At 44.1% G+C, this 16,485-nt stretch overlaps 1 protein-coding gene across 6 annotated transcripts in view; it reads right to left on the minus strand.

The window, feature by feature from the left end:
• lhx3 (LIM homeobox 3) overlaps positions 1-16,485 on the minus strand; it is a 189,002-nt gene that overhangs the window by 25,829 nt on the left and 146,688 nt on the right. For 4 of the 6 annotated variants that reach the window (XM_038782330.1, XM_038782325.1, XM_038782324.1 and 1 more), the window contains one exon: positions 14,662-14,833. In XM_038782330.1, coding sequence (XP_038638258.1) covers positions 14,662-14,833 — 172 coding nt within the window. Of the gene's footprint in view, positions 1-14,661; positions 14,834-15,099; positions 15,123-15,686; positions 15,763-16,485 lie in introns of those variants that run through there. The other 2 variants (XM_038782327.1, XM_038782329.1) reach the window with 2 other exon arrangements.

Below are 16,485 nucleotides of genomic sequence, written 5' to 3' on the forward strand. Positions count from 1 at the left end.
AAGAAGAAGAATGCTTGAAGTGTGAACCGAGTCTTCACCATGTTGCACATTTTACCATGATGTGGAGATGCTGGTGTTGCACAGCAAGAAGCCTTATAATACGATTAAAGCCCAACAGGTTTGTTCAAAATCACTAGCTTTCTGAGCGTAGCTCCTTTATCAGGTGTATAATTTTACCAAATTTGTAAAGCAGATAAACTTCTTCCTCAACAGCAGTCGGTAGAAATCAATCAGTAATTAATCAGAACGTGGTTCAGCATCTTTTTATCTAGCTGTGTTGGGTGATCTTTATTCCTGCTGAACACATGTTCCGCTGTGTGAGATTACCAGAGGGCATTAATTGGTGTGTTGAATTCAACAATGCCATCACGAGGGTCAAATCAATGTGATACACTGAGCTCTGTCACAATCTGCTGAAACTGCGTTCTACAGACACACATTCCCACCAACCACTTGGCCCACACCACAAGTGTGTGTGGGCAGTGCAGATGCCATTTTGGGGCAAAAACTACACCGGTCATGGAAAAATAAAAATGCGACACGATAAAATGCTGTGGTGATAGTACCCAGAGTTCTAATGGATGTATGGTAGCATCGTGATGATGTTACAGCACGAGTATTCCAGAAGCCAGGGTAATGATCCAGAGGGACAAGCTCAAATCCCGGGGACAAATTTTATTTTAGTTAATTAAATAAATCTGTGGGCAGCACGGTGGCCCAGTGGTTAGCATTGCTGCCTACGGCACTGAGGACCTGGGTTCGAATCCCGGCCCTGGGTCACTGTCCATGTGAAGTTTGCACATTCTCCCCGTGTTTGTGTGGATTTCACCCCCACAACCCAATAGATGTGCAGGGTAGGTGGATTGGCCATGCTAAATTGCCCCTTAATTGTAAAAATAATTGGGTACTCTAAATTTTAAAAAAAATTAAATAAATCTGGACTAAAAAACTACAGGACTGTCATTATAAAAAAACTGGTACACCAATGTCCTTTTAGGAAAGGTAGATTGCCAACTTTACCCAGTCTGGCCATTATGGATCCAGACCCACAGCCTCTTAAGTGTCCTTCGAAATGTCCCCTCAGTTATGTTCAATAATGTGGCTCACCACAGGCTTTACAAAAACAACTCTGTATGTGCAATAAGGGCTGGATTTGCCAGTGATTCCCACATCATGCTAATTAATAAGAAAGATACAGTTCTCAGATAGATAAGTGAAAACAATTCCTGATAAATAAGTAGACACTGTAGTCTAAGATATAAATAGATGCAAAATCCTGATTGATTAATAGATGCAGCATTCAGATAGATAAATTAATACTGTACCCAGCTAGATAAATACCGTGTGTACTTGAGGAATAGTCGATCTCGTGTAAAAGTTGACACCCGACCTTTGGCCAACAAATCCTTAATATTTCATATACCTCGTGTATAAGTCGACCCTAGTTTTCGAGGGATAGGAAAACAATGTGTTTTTTGATGTTTTTATTTGGTATACAACGCTACACCAAAATATGTAAACACAGGTTTCCTGATATTACCGTCGCACAATCAATATCATTAGATTACCAACAGGTTAATTACAAAATCCACTGGCACCACACTCCATATTACATCTTTTAAAGCTATTTGAGATGAGCAATACTGTCAAAGATCCATTCAGAGGGGAGATGCCAGCAAAACAACAACAGACCTTGCCAACAATTATTGCTAGGTCAGAAACAGGAGACGGGATTCTCCAATAATGGGGCTATGTCCCCACTCCAGCGTCAAAACGCAGGTGTTTCACTCTGGACTTTCCTGAAGGAAGTCCAGAGTGATACTCCTACCTGAAGGGGGCTGGCAGGGCCCCGGAGTGCTCCTTGCAGCTCTGGCTGCCAATATGGGGCCCTGCACTTCCGGTCGGGAGTACGCACATGCACACGGCGGTGGCCTTCGGCGGCCGCCCCGTGCAACATGGCGGACTCACACTGCGGACAGGCCCTGAAGATATAGCCCCCCACCATGAGATTGTGCGCGCCCGTGGATTGGTGGCCCCTGTTCACTAGCCTGACTGCCCATGAGGCCCCCTCCCCTGGTGAAGGATCCCCCCACCAGGACTGACTCCACAGCAACCACTGGCCGTTCCCGACAAGCAAACTGTGGTTAGAGCCACGCCGTCGGGGACTTGGCCAGTTTTTAATCGGAGAATCGCCGCGGGGGCCACTGTCAATGGCCCCCTACCCTTGCCGCGTAGATTGCGCGATTTGCGGCGATTATACGGGTACCGGAGAATCGCGGGAGTGGCGCCGGACCAGATTTCGGGTTGAGGCCCATTCTCCGCCCCCACGCCGATTGCGATTTCGGCGCGGAGGCTTGCAGAATCCCGCCCAGGGTCTCTGCCCATCTCACCCTCTAAACCAGCCCTGGTCAAAACATGAACAAAGAAGCTGATCAATAGAAGTGAGGTGAGAGTGACTGCCTGACATCAAAGGCAGCAAGTGTACAAGCATGGCATCAAGGAATATTAATGGAATCAAAGTCAATGTGAATCAGGGAAACCTCTCCACTGGCTGGAGTCATACCTTGCACAAAGAAAGATGCTTGCAGTTGTTGGAGGTCAGTCATCTCAAATCTAGCTCTACAGGAGTTCTTCAGGATAGTGTTGTCGATCCAACCATCTTCAGCTGCTTCATCCATGACCTTCCCTCCATCATAAGGCTAGAAATGGGGATGCTTACTGATGATTGCATGATGTTCAGTTCAATTCAAAACTCCACAGCCAATGGAGTAATTTGTGCCCACATAAAAGAAGACCTAGAATGCATCCAAGAGGCTCAATTCCAACCAGAACAAAACAGTCTGCTCCATTGGCACCCTATCCATCATTTTGAATATATGTGCCTTCCACCCATGGTGCATCATGGGTGAAGTGGATACCTACTACAAGCTGCACTGCAGTAACTCACAAAGGCTTCTCTGAAAGCACCACCCAAACTCCTGACCTCTATCATATTGGACAGCAAGGGCAAGTGCAACCACCACCTGAACGTTGCCAGAATACATTCAATACACAGGCTGCAGTTCAAGAAAGCAGCACATTGCTTAGTTCTCAAAGGCAAATAGAGATGGGTGGTAAATGCTGATCTTGGCAGTGGCATCCACAGTCCATGAAAGATTAGAAATAAATAGATACATGATTCTGATCTATCAATCTGTACAGTATCCAAATGGAAAAATAGCGAGATAATTCTAGATACTAATTCTAAATAAATAATGGGAGGTTTTGTGATACAGTGAGTAGCTCCCTGCCTCTGAGCCAGAAGCTTTGGGTTCGAGTCCCACTCCAGGACTTGATGGCCAAGGAAGGTACCCAGAGAAATAAATCAATGCAGCACCTCGTGAGATAGATAGTGTACCCAAATACTTGAAAAATATCTTATGTGAACTTAAAACGGGACTGTATCCAGGCAGCACGTTAGCAGTGGTTAGCACAGTTGCTTCATGGCACCAGGGTCCCGGGTTCGATTCCCGGCTTGGGTCACTGTCTGTGTGGAGTCTGCACATTCTCCCCGTGTGTGCGTGGGTTTCCTCCGGGTGCTCCGGTTTCCTCCCACAGTCCAAAGATGTGCGGGCTAGGTGGATTGGCCATGGTAAATTGCCCTTAGTGTCCAAAAAAGGGTTGATTGGGGTTGCTGGGTTGAGGGGATGGGGTGGAGTAGGTGTGTGCTTGAGTGGGGTGCTCTTTCCAAGGGCCTGTGCAGACTCAATGGGCCAGGTGGCCTCCTTCTGTACTGTAAATTCTATGATTCTATGATAATTAAATAGATTTTGTCTCTAGGCAGATAGATAAATAGATTCTGCACCAGATAGATAAATAGATACAGTATCAAAGAGGTAAATAGATAGTACATCTATGTAGCAAAATAAATAATGGGAGGTTTTGTGATACAGTGAGTAGCTCCCTGCCTCTGAGCCAGAAGCTTTGGGTTCGAGTCCCACTCCAGGACTTGATGGCCAAGGAAGGTGAGTTCATAACACAGGCTGGGAGGTTGATTATCAACCTGTAAATCATCCCAAACATGAGTGGGAGGCAGTAAGAATGGGAGAGTCTCTTGGTCAGCCATATTTGATGCAAAGTTGCCCCCTCATGCTATAGCCTCTATGACTTGTTGCAGGAAAAACTTGTCATGTCGGCCCACTGGATGTGGGGTGGGAATGAAAGGAGATCATTTTTTTTTCAACACAAAAATGAAAACAGAGAATGCCGGAAATACTCAGCAAGTCTGGAGGCATCTGTGGAGAGAGAAGCAGAGTCAATGTTTCATCTTTTATCAGAACTGGAAAACGTTAGAGATATGTAACAGTTTTTAAGCAAATACAGAGCCAGAGAAAGTGGGGATGGATGAAAAGAACAAAAGAGAAGGTCTGAGGTAGGCTGGAATGTAACAGAGATGAAATGACAGATGGGATGATGGTGAGTGGTGATAAGGCCAGTAAAGAAACAAATGATGAGTCTAGACAAGGTGTGAATGTGAGAAGCAGAAGGATCAGCTACAGCCGTATTCCAAAAGTTTTAAAAATCACCAAAATAAATAAATACAGGCAAAGGTTAGGATCTGAAATTGTTGAACACAACATTGAGTTCAGAAGGTGATATATTGCTGAAATGGAGGGAAGCACGGTGGCGCAGTGGTTAGCACTGCTGCCTCACGGTCAGTGTGGAGTTTGCACATTCTCCCTGTGTCTGCATGGATCTCACCCCACAACCCACAGGTGTGCATGTAAGTGGATTGGTGATGCTAAATTGCCCCTTAATTGGCATCAATGTTTTTTTAAGTTGCTGAAATGGAAGTTCCTTGAATTAAGATTAAGCTCCGTTGGAACAGTGGAGAAGGCTGAGTACAGAGAAATCAGACTGGGAATGCTTTAGGGAATCAAAATGACCAAGGGCCATAAACTCAAGGGCACGCTTTTGGACAGAATGGAGAGTCTCACAAAGTAGACGGCCAAAATGCATTTGCTTGTCCCAGCGTGAAGGAGAACATATTATAAGCAGCAGATACAGTGTATTGAATGGAACAAAGTATTAAACTCTTAATTCACCTGAATGGAATGTCTGGGGCCCTGAACAATGGGAAGGGAGATGATAAAAGGGTAGGAGTTTGCATCTTTTCACTAACATAGGAAGGTGCTGTGATGAGGGTGGTGGTGTCTGCTGCGACTCACTTGGTAGTATTTGAGTCAGGACATTGTGGTTCCGGTTCCACTCCAGACAGCTAAGCACAAAGATCTAGGCTGACAATGCAGTGCCGTACTGAGGAAGTGCTGCACTGTCAGAGGTGCTGCCCTTTGGATGTTTCCCCGTTTTAGCTGATTTCACTTTCACATGAGTCATTCATTGGAGCCAGTATTCTCCTTTCGTGTCATAAGCTTTGTTTTAAAACTGTTTTGTGGGCCTGACATGAGGCCAATCAGCACCATTTTTGACTAACCTCTCCCACTCCTACGCACTAACAGATTCAAAAACAGCTCCTTCCCCGCTGTTACCAAACTCCTAAACAACCCTTCTATGGACTGATCCCTTCACACATCTTCTCTACTGAGTGGTATTAGACTCCTGTATGCTTCACCCGATGCCTATGTATTGAAATTGTGTATTTTATTTTTGTCCTATGTTTTCTTTACATGTACAGAATGATCTGTCTGAGCTGTACGCAGAACAATACTTCTCACTATACTTCGGTACACATGACAATAAAGAAATTCACTCCCTGACTTCTTCTTTCACTGCTAAACCTCTCCCATTCTCTGCCCCACATTTTCACTGCCTATTCTCCAGTTCAGGGCCTACCCTATGCAAATTGTAGCTGCTCCATCTGCCTTTCATTTCCAGGGACCTCACTTGCAGTGAGGGTTCTGGAGAGGGAAATGGTGAGAGGGAGGGCCAAGGGGGTGGCAGACATTTTTCAAGGATGCAACTACATCTTTAATTGAGGACTCAATGTATCATGAAGGATGAAGAGTTACCCAGTGTTCTTACCACTATGCATCACTCAATCAACATCTGAAAATCAGATTAACTGGTTCTTATCATATTGGTCTTTGTGAGAGCTTGCAGTGTCCAAATTGGCTCCCACGTTTCCTGCATTAGAAAAGTGACGACACCACATTGGTTTGGGGAATCCTGAGGTAATAAATTGCACTATATAAATGTTTTTTTGTTGTTGTTGAGGTGATTGAGGAGTGAACTATTTGTTAAGAAAACAAAGGTAGTTTTAAAGGATTTATGTTTGTTTTGGTAAACATTAGAAATAATGTTCATAGCCAGCAACCAGTAGAATGGAGGGGGTGGGGGGAAGGGGTGGATGGGGGACACGGACGAACCACAGAGTGTACAGGAAAGGGAAGGGGAGGAGAGGGGGCAAAAGGGCAGGGAGGGGGGCAAAAAAACCATAAAAGGACAGCGGGACACAAAGGGCACAGCCATAGGGGACAGGCACAAGGGCAAGAGGAAAGACAGGGGGAGCAACAATACACAGGGTAATACACACACTAGGGCAAATGCTGGGAAGTGTAACTAAGGCAGATCGGCCAAATGGGGCCCACAGCCACTGATGTGGGGGGGGGGGGGGGGTGGAAGACATGTAGATGCAAATATTTACAGTGATGTTTGTTTGTGTTTTGTCTTTCTCATTCTCTTTCTCTTTTGTCATTTTAATTTAACTCTGTTGCTTTTGTCTGGTAATACGCGTGGTTATGACACTTGTAATTTAATGTACAAATTTAAATGTGTAATGTTAAAATGTAAAAAACAATTAAAACATTAAAAAAAAAGAAATACGGTATAGTTTTAAGTGGGTTTAATGTAATGTTTCTGTGCCTGGAAGGATTCAACGGTGTTTGTATGTGTGGGGGTTGGTTAAGTTCCAGCTCTGTTCCTATTGTGCTTGGAGAGGACTACAGCATAAATAATAAATAAAAGGCATGAGCATGGGGATGTTGCTTAGCTTGTACAGTAGAGAAACTTTTAAGGTTTAGTTTGGATCATTTGATTACAGTGGGGACGGATGGTGAGAGAGAAGGCAGCTCTCATGGCTCTACTAGAAGCAATAGGTTTTAGAAGGCTAAAGAGGGGACATCTCTCTGAGCCTTGCTAGAACAAAAGCCATACTATGGAGTAATGATTAACAAAACAGATGCTGGAAAGCTAAAGTCCAAATTAGTGAAAGAAACTAGAGAAATTAAGAGAAATGCCCAAGAAGTCTGGAGTTACATGAACAGAGACCACGGTATTCTTTGGAAGAATTAAAGGAGGAGTAAACAAAGTGTTCTGAGTTAAAGAGACAATTGCAGTAACCAGATTTAAAGAATGACAGCAACCTTGAATGGTAAAACAAACATGTGGTGCCATTTTATTTATTTATTTCCAATTTAGGGGGGCAATTTATTGTCACTAATCCACCTACCCTACACATTTTTGGGTTGCGGGAGTGAGGCCCACACAGACACAGGGACAATGCACAAACTCCACACAGACCGGGGGAGAGCTGACTGGTGGTGATTTAACCCAAGAATCAGCACACCTCAGGCGAGGGGCTAGGTTGAGAAGGTGGGGACTCCGTGAATAACCTCAGCCAGTACCCGAATTGAACCCGCGCTTTTGGCTTTCCTCTGCATCACAAACCGGCTGTCCTGCCACTTGAGCGGAGAGTATTGTCCACAGTCACCTTGTGTGCTTAAAATATATTTTGTGTTAATGAGGCCATTGATTAATATGTACTTTGCAGTTCGTGTTCGTCTGAAAATCTATGTGCAATTGTGCAATAATTCAATTATTTCATGTTTAATAATTTACTTCTTGTTGTTAAAGCCAATTAGCTCTCCTGTAGCTCTGTTCCTTCAGGTTTCATTTTTAAAACATAAAAGTTGTGGACTTTTGAGCCCTTGTTCCATTCTGGGATCGTCCCGTCCAGTTACCACATCAACGGGATAATATTAGCATATTAAATAAACAAAGCACCCAGAGAGCTAAATATATGCAGAACCAAATAAATAAATAAGGACGATGGCAGATAAATGAAAAGAGACAATATCAGACAGATAAATAGTTACAATACCTACTAGATAGATAAATAATTACAATACTATTGGATAAATACATATTGCTTACATTATTGTATTTTATTGTACAATTCGGATAGATAGAAGCAGGAGGCAGAAAGGTGGGCATCGTATTATTAATTTTCTTGTCCACACCGAAATGGCTCGGATAAATTGTACTGCCGTCCGTTTTTTAATCTTCATTATGGAAAGTATATATTTTTTTAATATAGTCATTGATATTATCAAGCCGTTGTTTGATTTGATATACAGAATTTCTTGGTTCCTATGTAACATCTTTGCCAACAATTCTAATCCAGCTATTTCTCTGGTAAGATCTGTGTACTTTGTTCATTTTTAACCATTTTTACCTAGAACTGCTGTTTTTATTTGTAAGCACGGCACCACGCTGCTCCATCACCACAGTCCCAACAATGTTACATTAAACCATCAATTCCTTCCCTCCAATGTGAAATAAAACGAATGAAACCGCGACCTGCCGTAAAACCGGATCTGATCGGCTAGTTTGCGCTGACCAGACATGACTTAAACAAGCAAACTGTCAGGGAATATTTTCGATACCCAGTTTTTATTTGTTTTTGATCGAGAATTGTTTGCACTAGAACGAATCAAAACGGGCGGTCGCTTCTGATGTCCGCTGTGTGCGGCCTCGCTCGGTATTTTTACGGGATCAACAGAAACAGCGCTTGTAAACTGTGGCAAACGTAATCAAACCGGGGGCCCTGGTAACTCTGTGCACCCCCTCGCTCGTTCTTGGCTATTAGTCGCAAAAGAAACTGGAGTTCCTCATAGTGTAAAACGACCTCTGCAAATAGTATGAAAATCATTGTACTTTCTGTAACGGTATCGAAATGTCGGTCATGCTCACTGTTATGTGGAGATGCCGGCGTTGGACTGGGGTGGGCACAGTAAGAAGTCTAATAACCTCAGGTTAAAGTCCAACAGGTTTGTTTGGAATCACTAGCTTTTGGAGCACAGCTCCTTCCTCAGGTGAATGCTAGTGATTCGAAACAAACCTCTTGGACTTTAACCTGGTGTTGTAAGGTTACTGTGTAACCTGTTGTACTGTTGTAAGGTTTCTTATTGTGCTCACTGTTGTTCTGGAGCAGCTCAGAGTTCATCTTCATTGAATCATATACGTTTACAGCATTAAAACAGGTCCTTCGGCCCACCTTGTCCATGCGTCCAGTTTTAACACTAACCTAGTCCCAATTGCCCGCATTTGGCCCATATCCCTCTATACTCATCTTACCCATATAACTGTCTACATACTTTTTAAAAGACAAAATTGTACCCGCCTCTACTACTGCCTCTGGCGGCTCGTTCCAGACACTCCCCACCCTGTGTGTGAAACAATTGCCCCTCTGGACCCTTTTGTATCTCTCCCCTCTCCCCTTAAACCTATGCCCTTTAGTTTTAGACTCCCCTACCTTTGGGAAAAAATGTTGACGATCTACCTATCTATATCCCTAATTATTTTACAGAGCTCTTTGTAGAAAACGTGAATACGTTGTATCTTCCTACGGTTTGAAATATTTTTGTAATGATTTCCTTGTTATGTTTTCTATGTTATGCATGAAGCATGTTTGTGTTATAAAAAAGAGGATGAAATCTTACATTTTAATGTATCGCTCCCCTTTGATATTAGAGCTCCAGGATTTGGACTAGGAAGGTGAGCTTCTATTTAAACGAGTGGGACACACATTTCAAACAGCATACTTGTATAAAAGCCGTTCATCTCACTACACCTTCCTGCGTGAAGGTGACGGGCCGGGAAAATTGCCTCTGCCTCTCCTCTCCACAGCACCGCCAGCATTTTGCACCCCCATTTGGGGAGGACTTATTTTACAACAAAGTGTCTGAACGTTGGGTGTCATTTGCCAAGGCGGATTGCAGCTGGATATACAACTGCTACAAGACAGAGTTCATGATAACATCCGACGCCCCTTATCCTGCTCGACATTCTATTTCCCTTCGTTCATGATCGATTTCACTTTCGTTTTTTAAAGGGGAGGAAATTTTAGGCAATAAAATTGATCCCAGGGTTTCCTGTGCCCCCGCCGAAAGGTTCACACCAGGAGGGTCAGTCAAAATAGGAACGGCATTTGTTTTTTTGGCAGAGAATGTGGTAGAGAGTTCGGAGATAAAACTTGCGACGCGCCTTCAATTGATTTGCCCGCCTGCTTTCGCCCGCAGGATTCCTCCCAGTTCAGGTCATCGTGACGATTATTAATCCAACATGTAGTTTAATACATATCCCCTTGCACGGACCTTATATCTTCATCCGTTTTAAAATGGTCAAATAATAGTTAAACGCACGGCAGCAAACATTGGGAAATGGAATTTGTTGGATATTAAATGGAAACATGTACAATTTATGGATTAACTGGGTTTTACCATCCAACCTTAGCTTTGTTCCAACCTAGGATTTTTAGGCATTTTGAGCTCTAGTCACATGAAAATATTCCCTTTGTAAAAGCTTCACTTCGACATCCTATATATTATAGACGTTCCTATACATTCGATATGCTATATATTCTCCGATACATTTGATATACTATATATAGTTTATATATTCCCATACATTTGATATGCTATATATAGTATGTACCTACATATTCTGTCCGCTGCATACTTTATATATTCGATATATTACATCCCGCCTTTTCAACCTTGCCCCTTGCATGAGGTATGGTGATCCTCAGATTAAACCACCGCCACACAACTCTATGGTCAGCCTGTGATCATCTTGGACTATGGCGACTTTACCTTACCGTGACATATTCCTATATATTCGATATGCTACTGTATATTGCTACATATAGTCGGTATACTATGTAACATATATTCCTGCATATTCGACATACTATAGATAGTGCATATGTATATATACACACACACATATATTCCGATATATTCGATATGCCCTGTATAATACATATTCCTATACATTCGATATACTATAGATAGTGTATATATATACACACACACATATATTCCGATATATTCGATATGCCCTATATAATACATATTCCTATACATTCGATATACTATAGATAGTATATATATATATATACACACATATATTCCGATATATTCGATAATGTCCTGTATAATACATATTCCTATACATTCAATATGCTACAGATAGTATACTCCGATATATTAGATATGCACTGTATAATACATATTCCTATATATTCGATATGCTATAGCTAGTATACATATGCCGATATATTCGCTGGACTATATAATATATATTCCTGTATATTGGAAATATTGTATATTATCGTCAATGGAATCGACCGAAGTCTTGTTACAGGAAGTATCGAGAATGCAGCGGAACTCTTCACGAGTGAATGATTGCCCAGTAGATGGGTCGCTGGGTTTAACTAAAGTTTATGGTCTCTCCAACTTCCTCCCTCATCTCACACAAGCCCTTCTATCACAACATTGGATTGAGAATTGATTTTTACCGGAGACGCCACCCTTTCTGAGTATAGAATCCTCTACACGCTGGTGAAAGGTTGAAAGTGAAAATAATTAAATGTTGTGCCAATTATATATTTTTACAAGAAGCGCGTTAAGACGAATTCGGCGTTTAAATCGATGCATCTTGTTATGACGTTTCACATTGTCATCGTTAAAATTCCGTTTAAGGAAACTACGAAGGAAACAAGATTTCGGGTTATAAAGTTCTGAGACATTGTCTTTAATGGATTAATGTATTAGCGAATTATGCACATTATGCTCGTTGTGTGATATTGACATTCTATGTTAATTACACACACACAACAACGCAGAATTTCAACACAGTGGCCCTGTCTTCATTCCATGCCCGCTTGCTATTCGGCGCCAACAATAAGGCGCTCATGGTGTGTGTGTGGGGGGGGGGGGGGGGGGGGGGGGGGTGCCACTGAAACCGAACTGCGGGTTCAGAGAGAGGAGCCTCTCTCCCTCTTTCGCATAGTGGCCAGTGCACTGACCCAGTTCAGCGACTGGGGGATTTGGACCGACTAATCCTTGCTTTTCAATCTCATGTTTAAGCAAGGAGATAGAAAAGAAATATTAATCACCCGAGATCCGAAAATAAAAAGAAGGAAAGGGGAGGGTGGAGGGGTGGAGGGGGGGGGGGGGTGGAATAAGGACAAGTAAGAGGCTTAGTATCATGGCTGGTGTGTGTGTGTGTGTGTGTGGGGGGGGGGGGGGGGGGGGGGGGCTCCCATGTTAAAGGGACGTTTTCCTTTCTGCTAGCGATTATTTCCCTCTTTTTAAAAATAGAAATTTAGAGTACCCAATTCCCCCCCCCCCCCCCCCCCCCCAAATTAGGAGCAAGTTAGCCTGGCCAATTCACCTGTACTGCACATCTGTTTTGGGTTGTGGGGGTGAGACCCACGCAGACACGGAATAATTTCCCATATCCTAAATTTAGTAGGATGTTTGCCTGACCGTGATTTCTCACAAATCATTGGAAAGTCAAGGACACGATTTAAGTTCCAGTATACATCAGAAAACGATTATCAGTAAATATACAAACTAAAGAGTGTGCAAATGCCTAAAATATACGTACGATTAAAATGTAGAAATTTACCATGCACACAGAGAGAGAATTATGTCAGCTTATATATTATATATTAGGTTAGCTCCTGTTAAATCAGAAAGCCCAGTTTGAACTGCGTGTGGCGCAATGATTTAGTGACAGGCTGATCGGAGATGTCTGATTCTTCCTCTGTCCAGATCGCTATCTTTGGTGGTAAACTCGTTTCGATGAAAGCGAGAATCGAAAATCGGAATTCTTCAACGTTCAAATGCATGTACTTTTTAAAAAAAAAATACACTCCAACCGCTGACCTGGAGTCCATTATTTCTCTGCAATTATCTGATTTTATTTTTCGTTTTGACATTCGTGAAGAAATTGAAATGGCTGGAAAAATGCCGAACAGAGGCGACCTGCCTTGCTGTAGCGCCCGTGGACGACCGCACGAAGTCCCGAAGCGCTTCTCAGCCAATGGAGTACCTTTGAGGTGTTACACAATGCAGCATCCTAAATGTGCATAGTAAGATCCAACAGTGTTGCAGTAATGACCAAACTATCCATGTTTAGGTTTTGGTTAAATCCTAGAATCATGGAATGCAGGCGGTGCAGAAGGAGTCCATTCGGCCCATCGGGTCCGCACTGACCCTCTGAAAGAGCCCACTCCTGCCGGTAACCCCACATAATCTTTGCACACTAAAGGGAATTTTAGCATGGCCAATCCACCTAACCTGCATGTCTTTGGACTGTGGGAGGAAACCGGAGCACCAGGAGGAAACCCACGCAGACACGGGGTGCAAACTCCATTGAACCGGCTGCTGTGAAGCAGCAGTGCTAACCACTGTGCCACCGCGTCTTAAAGGATAAATATGTGTCAAACCCATCCAGACTCCAAACGTTAGCTCCCTTCTCTCTCCACAGATGCTGCCAGACTTGCTGAAACTGTCCAGTATTTTCTGTTTTGGTTTCAGGTCCCAGCGCCCCGCAGTCATTTGATTTGACCATCGGATTTTTGATGGTCAGAGAGGAGACAGGGGCCTCAGTGTAATCTGCGACAGTGCAGCCTTCCTTCAGCACTGCACCGCCCAAGGCCCTGAAGTGCTTTTGAACCCATGAGTTTCTGGGGCTGAGGCCTGAATTCCATCTCTGATTGAAGTCAACAACTAACAAAAAACAGATAGATACAAGTGATCTTTACAAATTGCATGTCCTGGGCCAACGTTTACTGAGGAACGTCCAATCCCACCGTGTTCACATAAGAAACAAGTGTTTTCTCTGTATAATCACATTTAGATACATTTTCCAAAAAATATTCGACATTAAATGCTATACAGTATTCCTATACCCTATTTAGAAGGATTCGATACGGGTATCGCTTTGGGATTTTTTTGTTTGAAAACTGCCAATAAATTTGAACTAAGTCTGGAAGCGGCGGATTAAAAGCTCCATCCAGCGGGATCGGGGTTAAAGCAGAAAATGCTGGAAATACTCTAAGGCATAGATCTAAACCGTTAAGTCTGTCTTCCTCTCTCCATACTGAGGCCTTGAGGCCTGCTGAGGATTTGCAGAATGTTCTGTTTTGCTTGATGAAAACTGATGGAGTGTGGCTGGAACCCTTCCCTTAAGAAATAATTTTTTAATGTTTATTGTTTTGTTTAGTTGAAGCAGGTTACGTTGGCACCGTGGTTAGCACTGCTGCCTCACATCTCCAGGGTCCCAGGTTCGATTCCCGGCTTGGGTCACTGTCTGTGCAGAGTCTGCACCTTCTCCCCGTGTCTACCTGGGTTTCCACAGTCCAAAGATGTGCAGGTTAGCCGGGGTTAAGCCGGAGGGAGTGGGCCTAGGTAGGGTGCTCTTTCAGAGGGTCAGTGCAGACTCGATGGGCCGAAGGGTCTCCTTCTGCACTGTATGTTCTAAATTGCCCGAGGTGTCGAAAATATCGTCTCTTACATTGGTCCAGCTATAATCCCGAATGTGTGTGTGGAATGATGGACACAGACTGCGAGAAAGATATATTGCACTTACTTGAAGAAATCCTCTTTGCAGTAAACGCTATCGCCTCGGCTGAAGCATTTCTCCGCCAGTTGCTTCTGACAGTCGCCACACTTGAGGCACTTGCTATGCCAGTGTCGATCCAGCACCTTCAGGATGAATCTATCCACGATGTGTTGATTGCAGCCGGCGCAAAGTGGGATATCTGCACAGACACACACACACACAACACTCTCCGTTTAACCCAGGCAACGACAAAGGAACACAGACACACACAACACGCAGCCCGCGAACACTGTACACTTTGCAAAAACAAGAATGCCTGCAGAATATGACAGCCCCGGCTGACCGGGTGTTGTGGAACAGAACCCAATTCAGCGACAGTCCCCGTCCTTGAACACTGAAAGCGACAGCGTTCTGCAAATCACATTTGCCTTTAAAACACCGTTTCCGAAGAGTGAGAATCCTCACGGGTCATGTTGGAACGACTCTCCGAACAAGCCAACGAATTGTGCAAAATGCAAACGAAAGCCTCCCAGGACAGATATTTTTGAGTAACCCCGTATCCTTCGATCTGATCAAATGGCGATTGGAACAATATCAGGCGCAGGGGAGCTGCTCCTGAAGGCAGCCACTTGAACAAGTGCCGGTGCTCAAGTCAAACCAACGGCAGACGCTTAATTCAGTGGCTGGATCGGGTGACATTAAAAATAAGAAGGCTGCCCGCGTCCATTTTAATAAGAAATGAACTCGCCAGGTAAAGTTAGCTTCCAAGGTTGACACCCCATATCCGGACACATCCACACAGACAGGTGACTGTCACACCTTTAGTCTCAGTAATACTGAACAGCCAACACCCGTTCAAAATGTGTGGTTCTTTTTTTGTCTGTTTTAGTTCATTTTTAAAAGGAATATTGCCTCCCTGCTGTCTCATTTGTAGAGGCGAGATTATCTTTCCGTATGGAAGAGCTGGAGATGGATTAAGCGGCATTACAGGAATCCCAATTCCCAACGCTACCTCTCCCTCACATAGAAACTGAAGTGAAACAAACCCTTACGCTGCATTGTCACCTCCAGATGGTTCAAGGAACCGGACCAACGGTGTCTTCTGGTGCGGGCGCCTTGGGCGGGTCTGGGGGTAGAGGGAGGGGGAGGGGGGGGGGGGGGGTAAAGGAGGGGGAAGGGGTAAACAAAACTGACCCCTGATATGCACCAACCCAGCTCTCCCACCGAATAGAGAACAGCTTCAAGAGCCTCCCTCCCACCGGTACTGGCCCCAGTACCAACCTGCCCCGTGAGAGGCAGCTCCTGGAGGCGATCCCCTTCAAAATGAATCTCGGCTAATTGGATGACCAAAGATCGGGGCGGCGGAGGGTTGGGGAGGAGGCGTGGGAGGGGGAGGGGGTCATGTCACCGATTCTGTCAGTCTCCTGGAGCAGCCAATCAGTGGGGGTGGCCAGGCAGCCTTCCCATAGGTAGAGCGCACCTTGTGAACGGGACATCACTTCCCAGCCACTCCCCAATTGGGAAAGCAGTTACCAGACTCCAGGTCAAAAAGTAGAAAGTGGAATCACCAAGCCCCGACCATGTCACCATTGGCTTCTCGCCGCCTGCCCCCCCCCCCCCCCCCAGGCAAACTGCTCCCCAGACACATGCAAAGTGACATGAGGACAAACGTCTAAAATATTTCCAATTCCTCAAACCGCGAGTTTGTTCCTGCCCCGCACCCCACCCTCTTGTCGATAAAATTTAGTAAAAAATGTTTAACCGAAGTATTTGTCATTTTATTGCACTGAACCTTTTGGAGTGGGGTAGCCTCGGGAGTTATTAGATTAAATAATTATCCAGCTTCCCATC

Source organism: Scyliorhinus canicula, chromosome 21 (genome assembly GCF_902713615.1).
Source record: "Scyliorhinus canicula chromosome 21, sScyCan1.1, whole genome shotgun sequence".
NCBI lineage: Eukaryota > Metazoa > Chordata > Chondrichthyes > Carcharhiniformes > Scyliorhinidae > Scyliorhinus > Scyliorhinus canicula.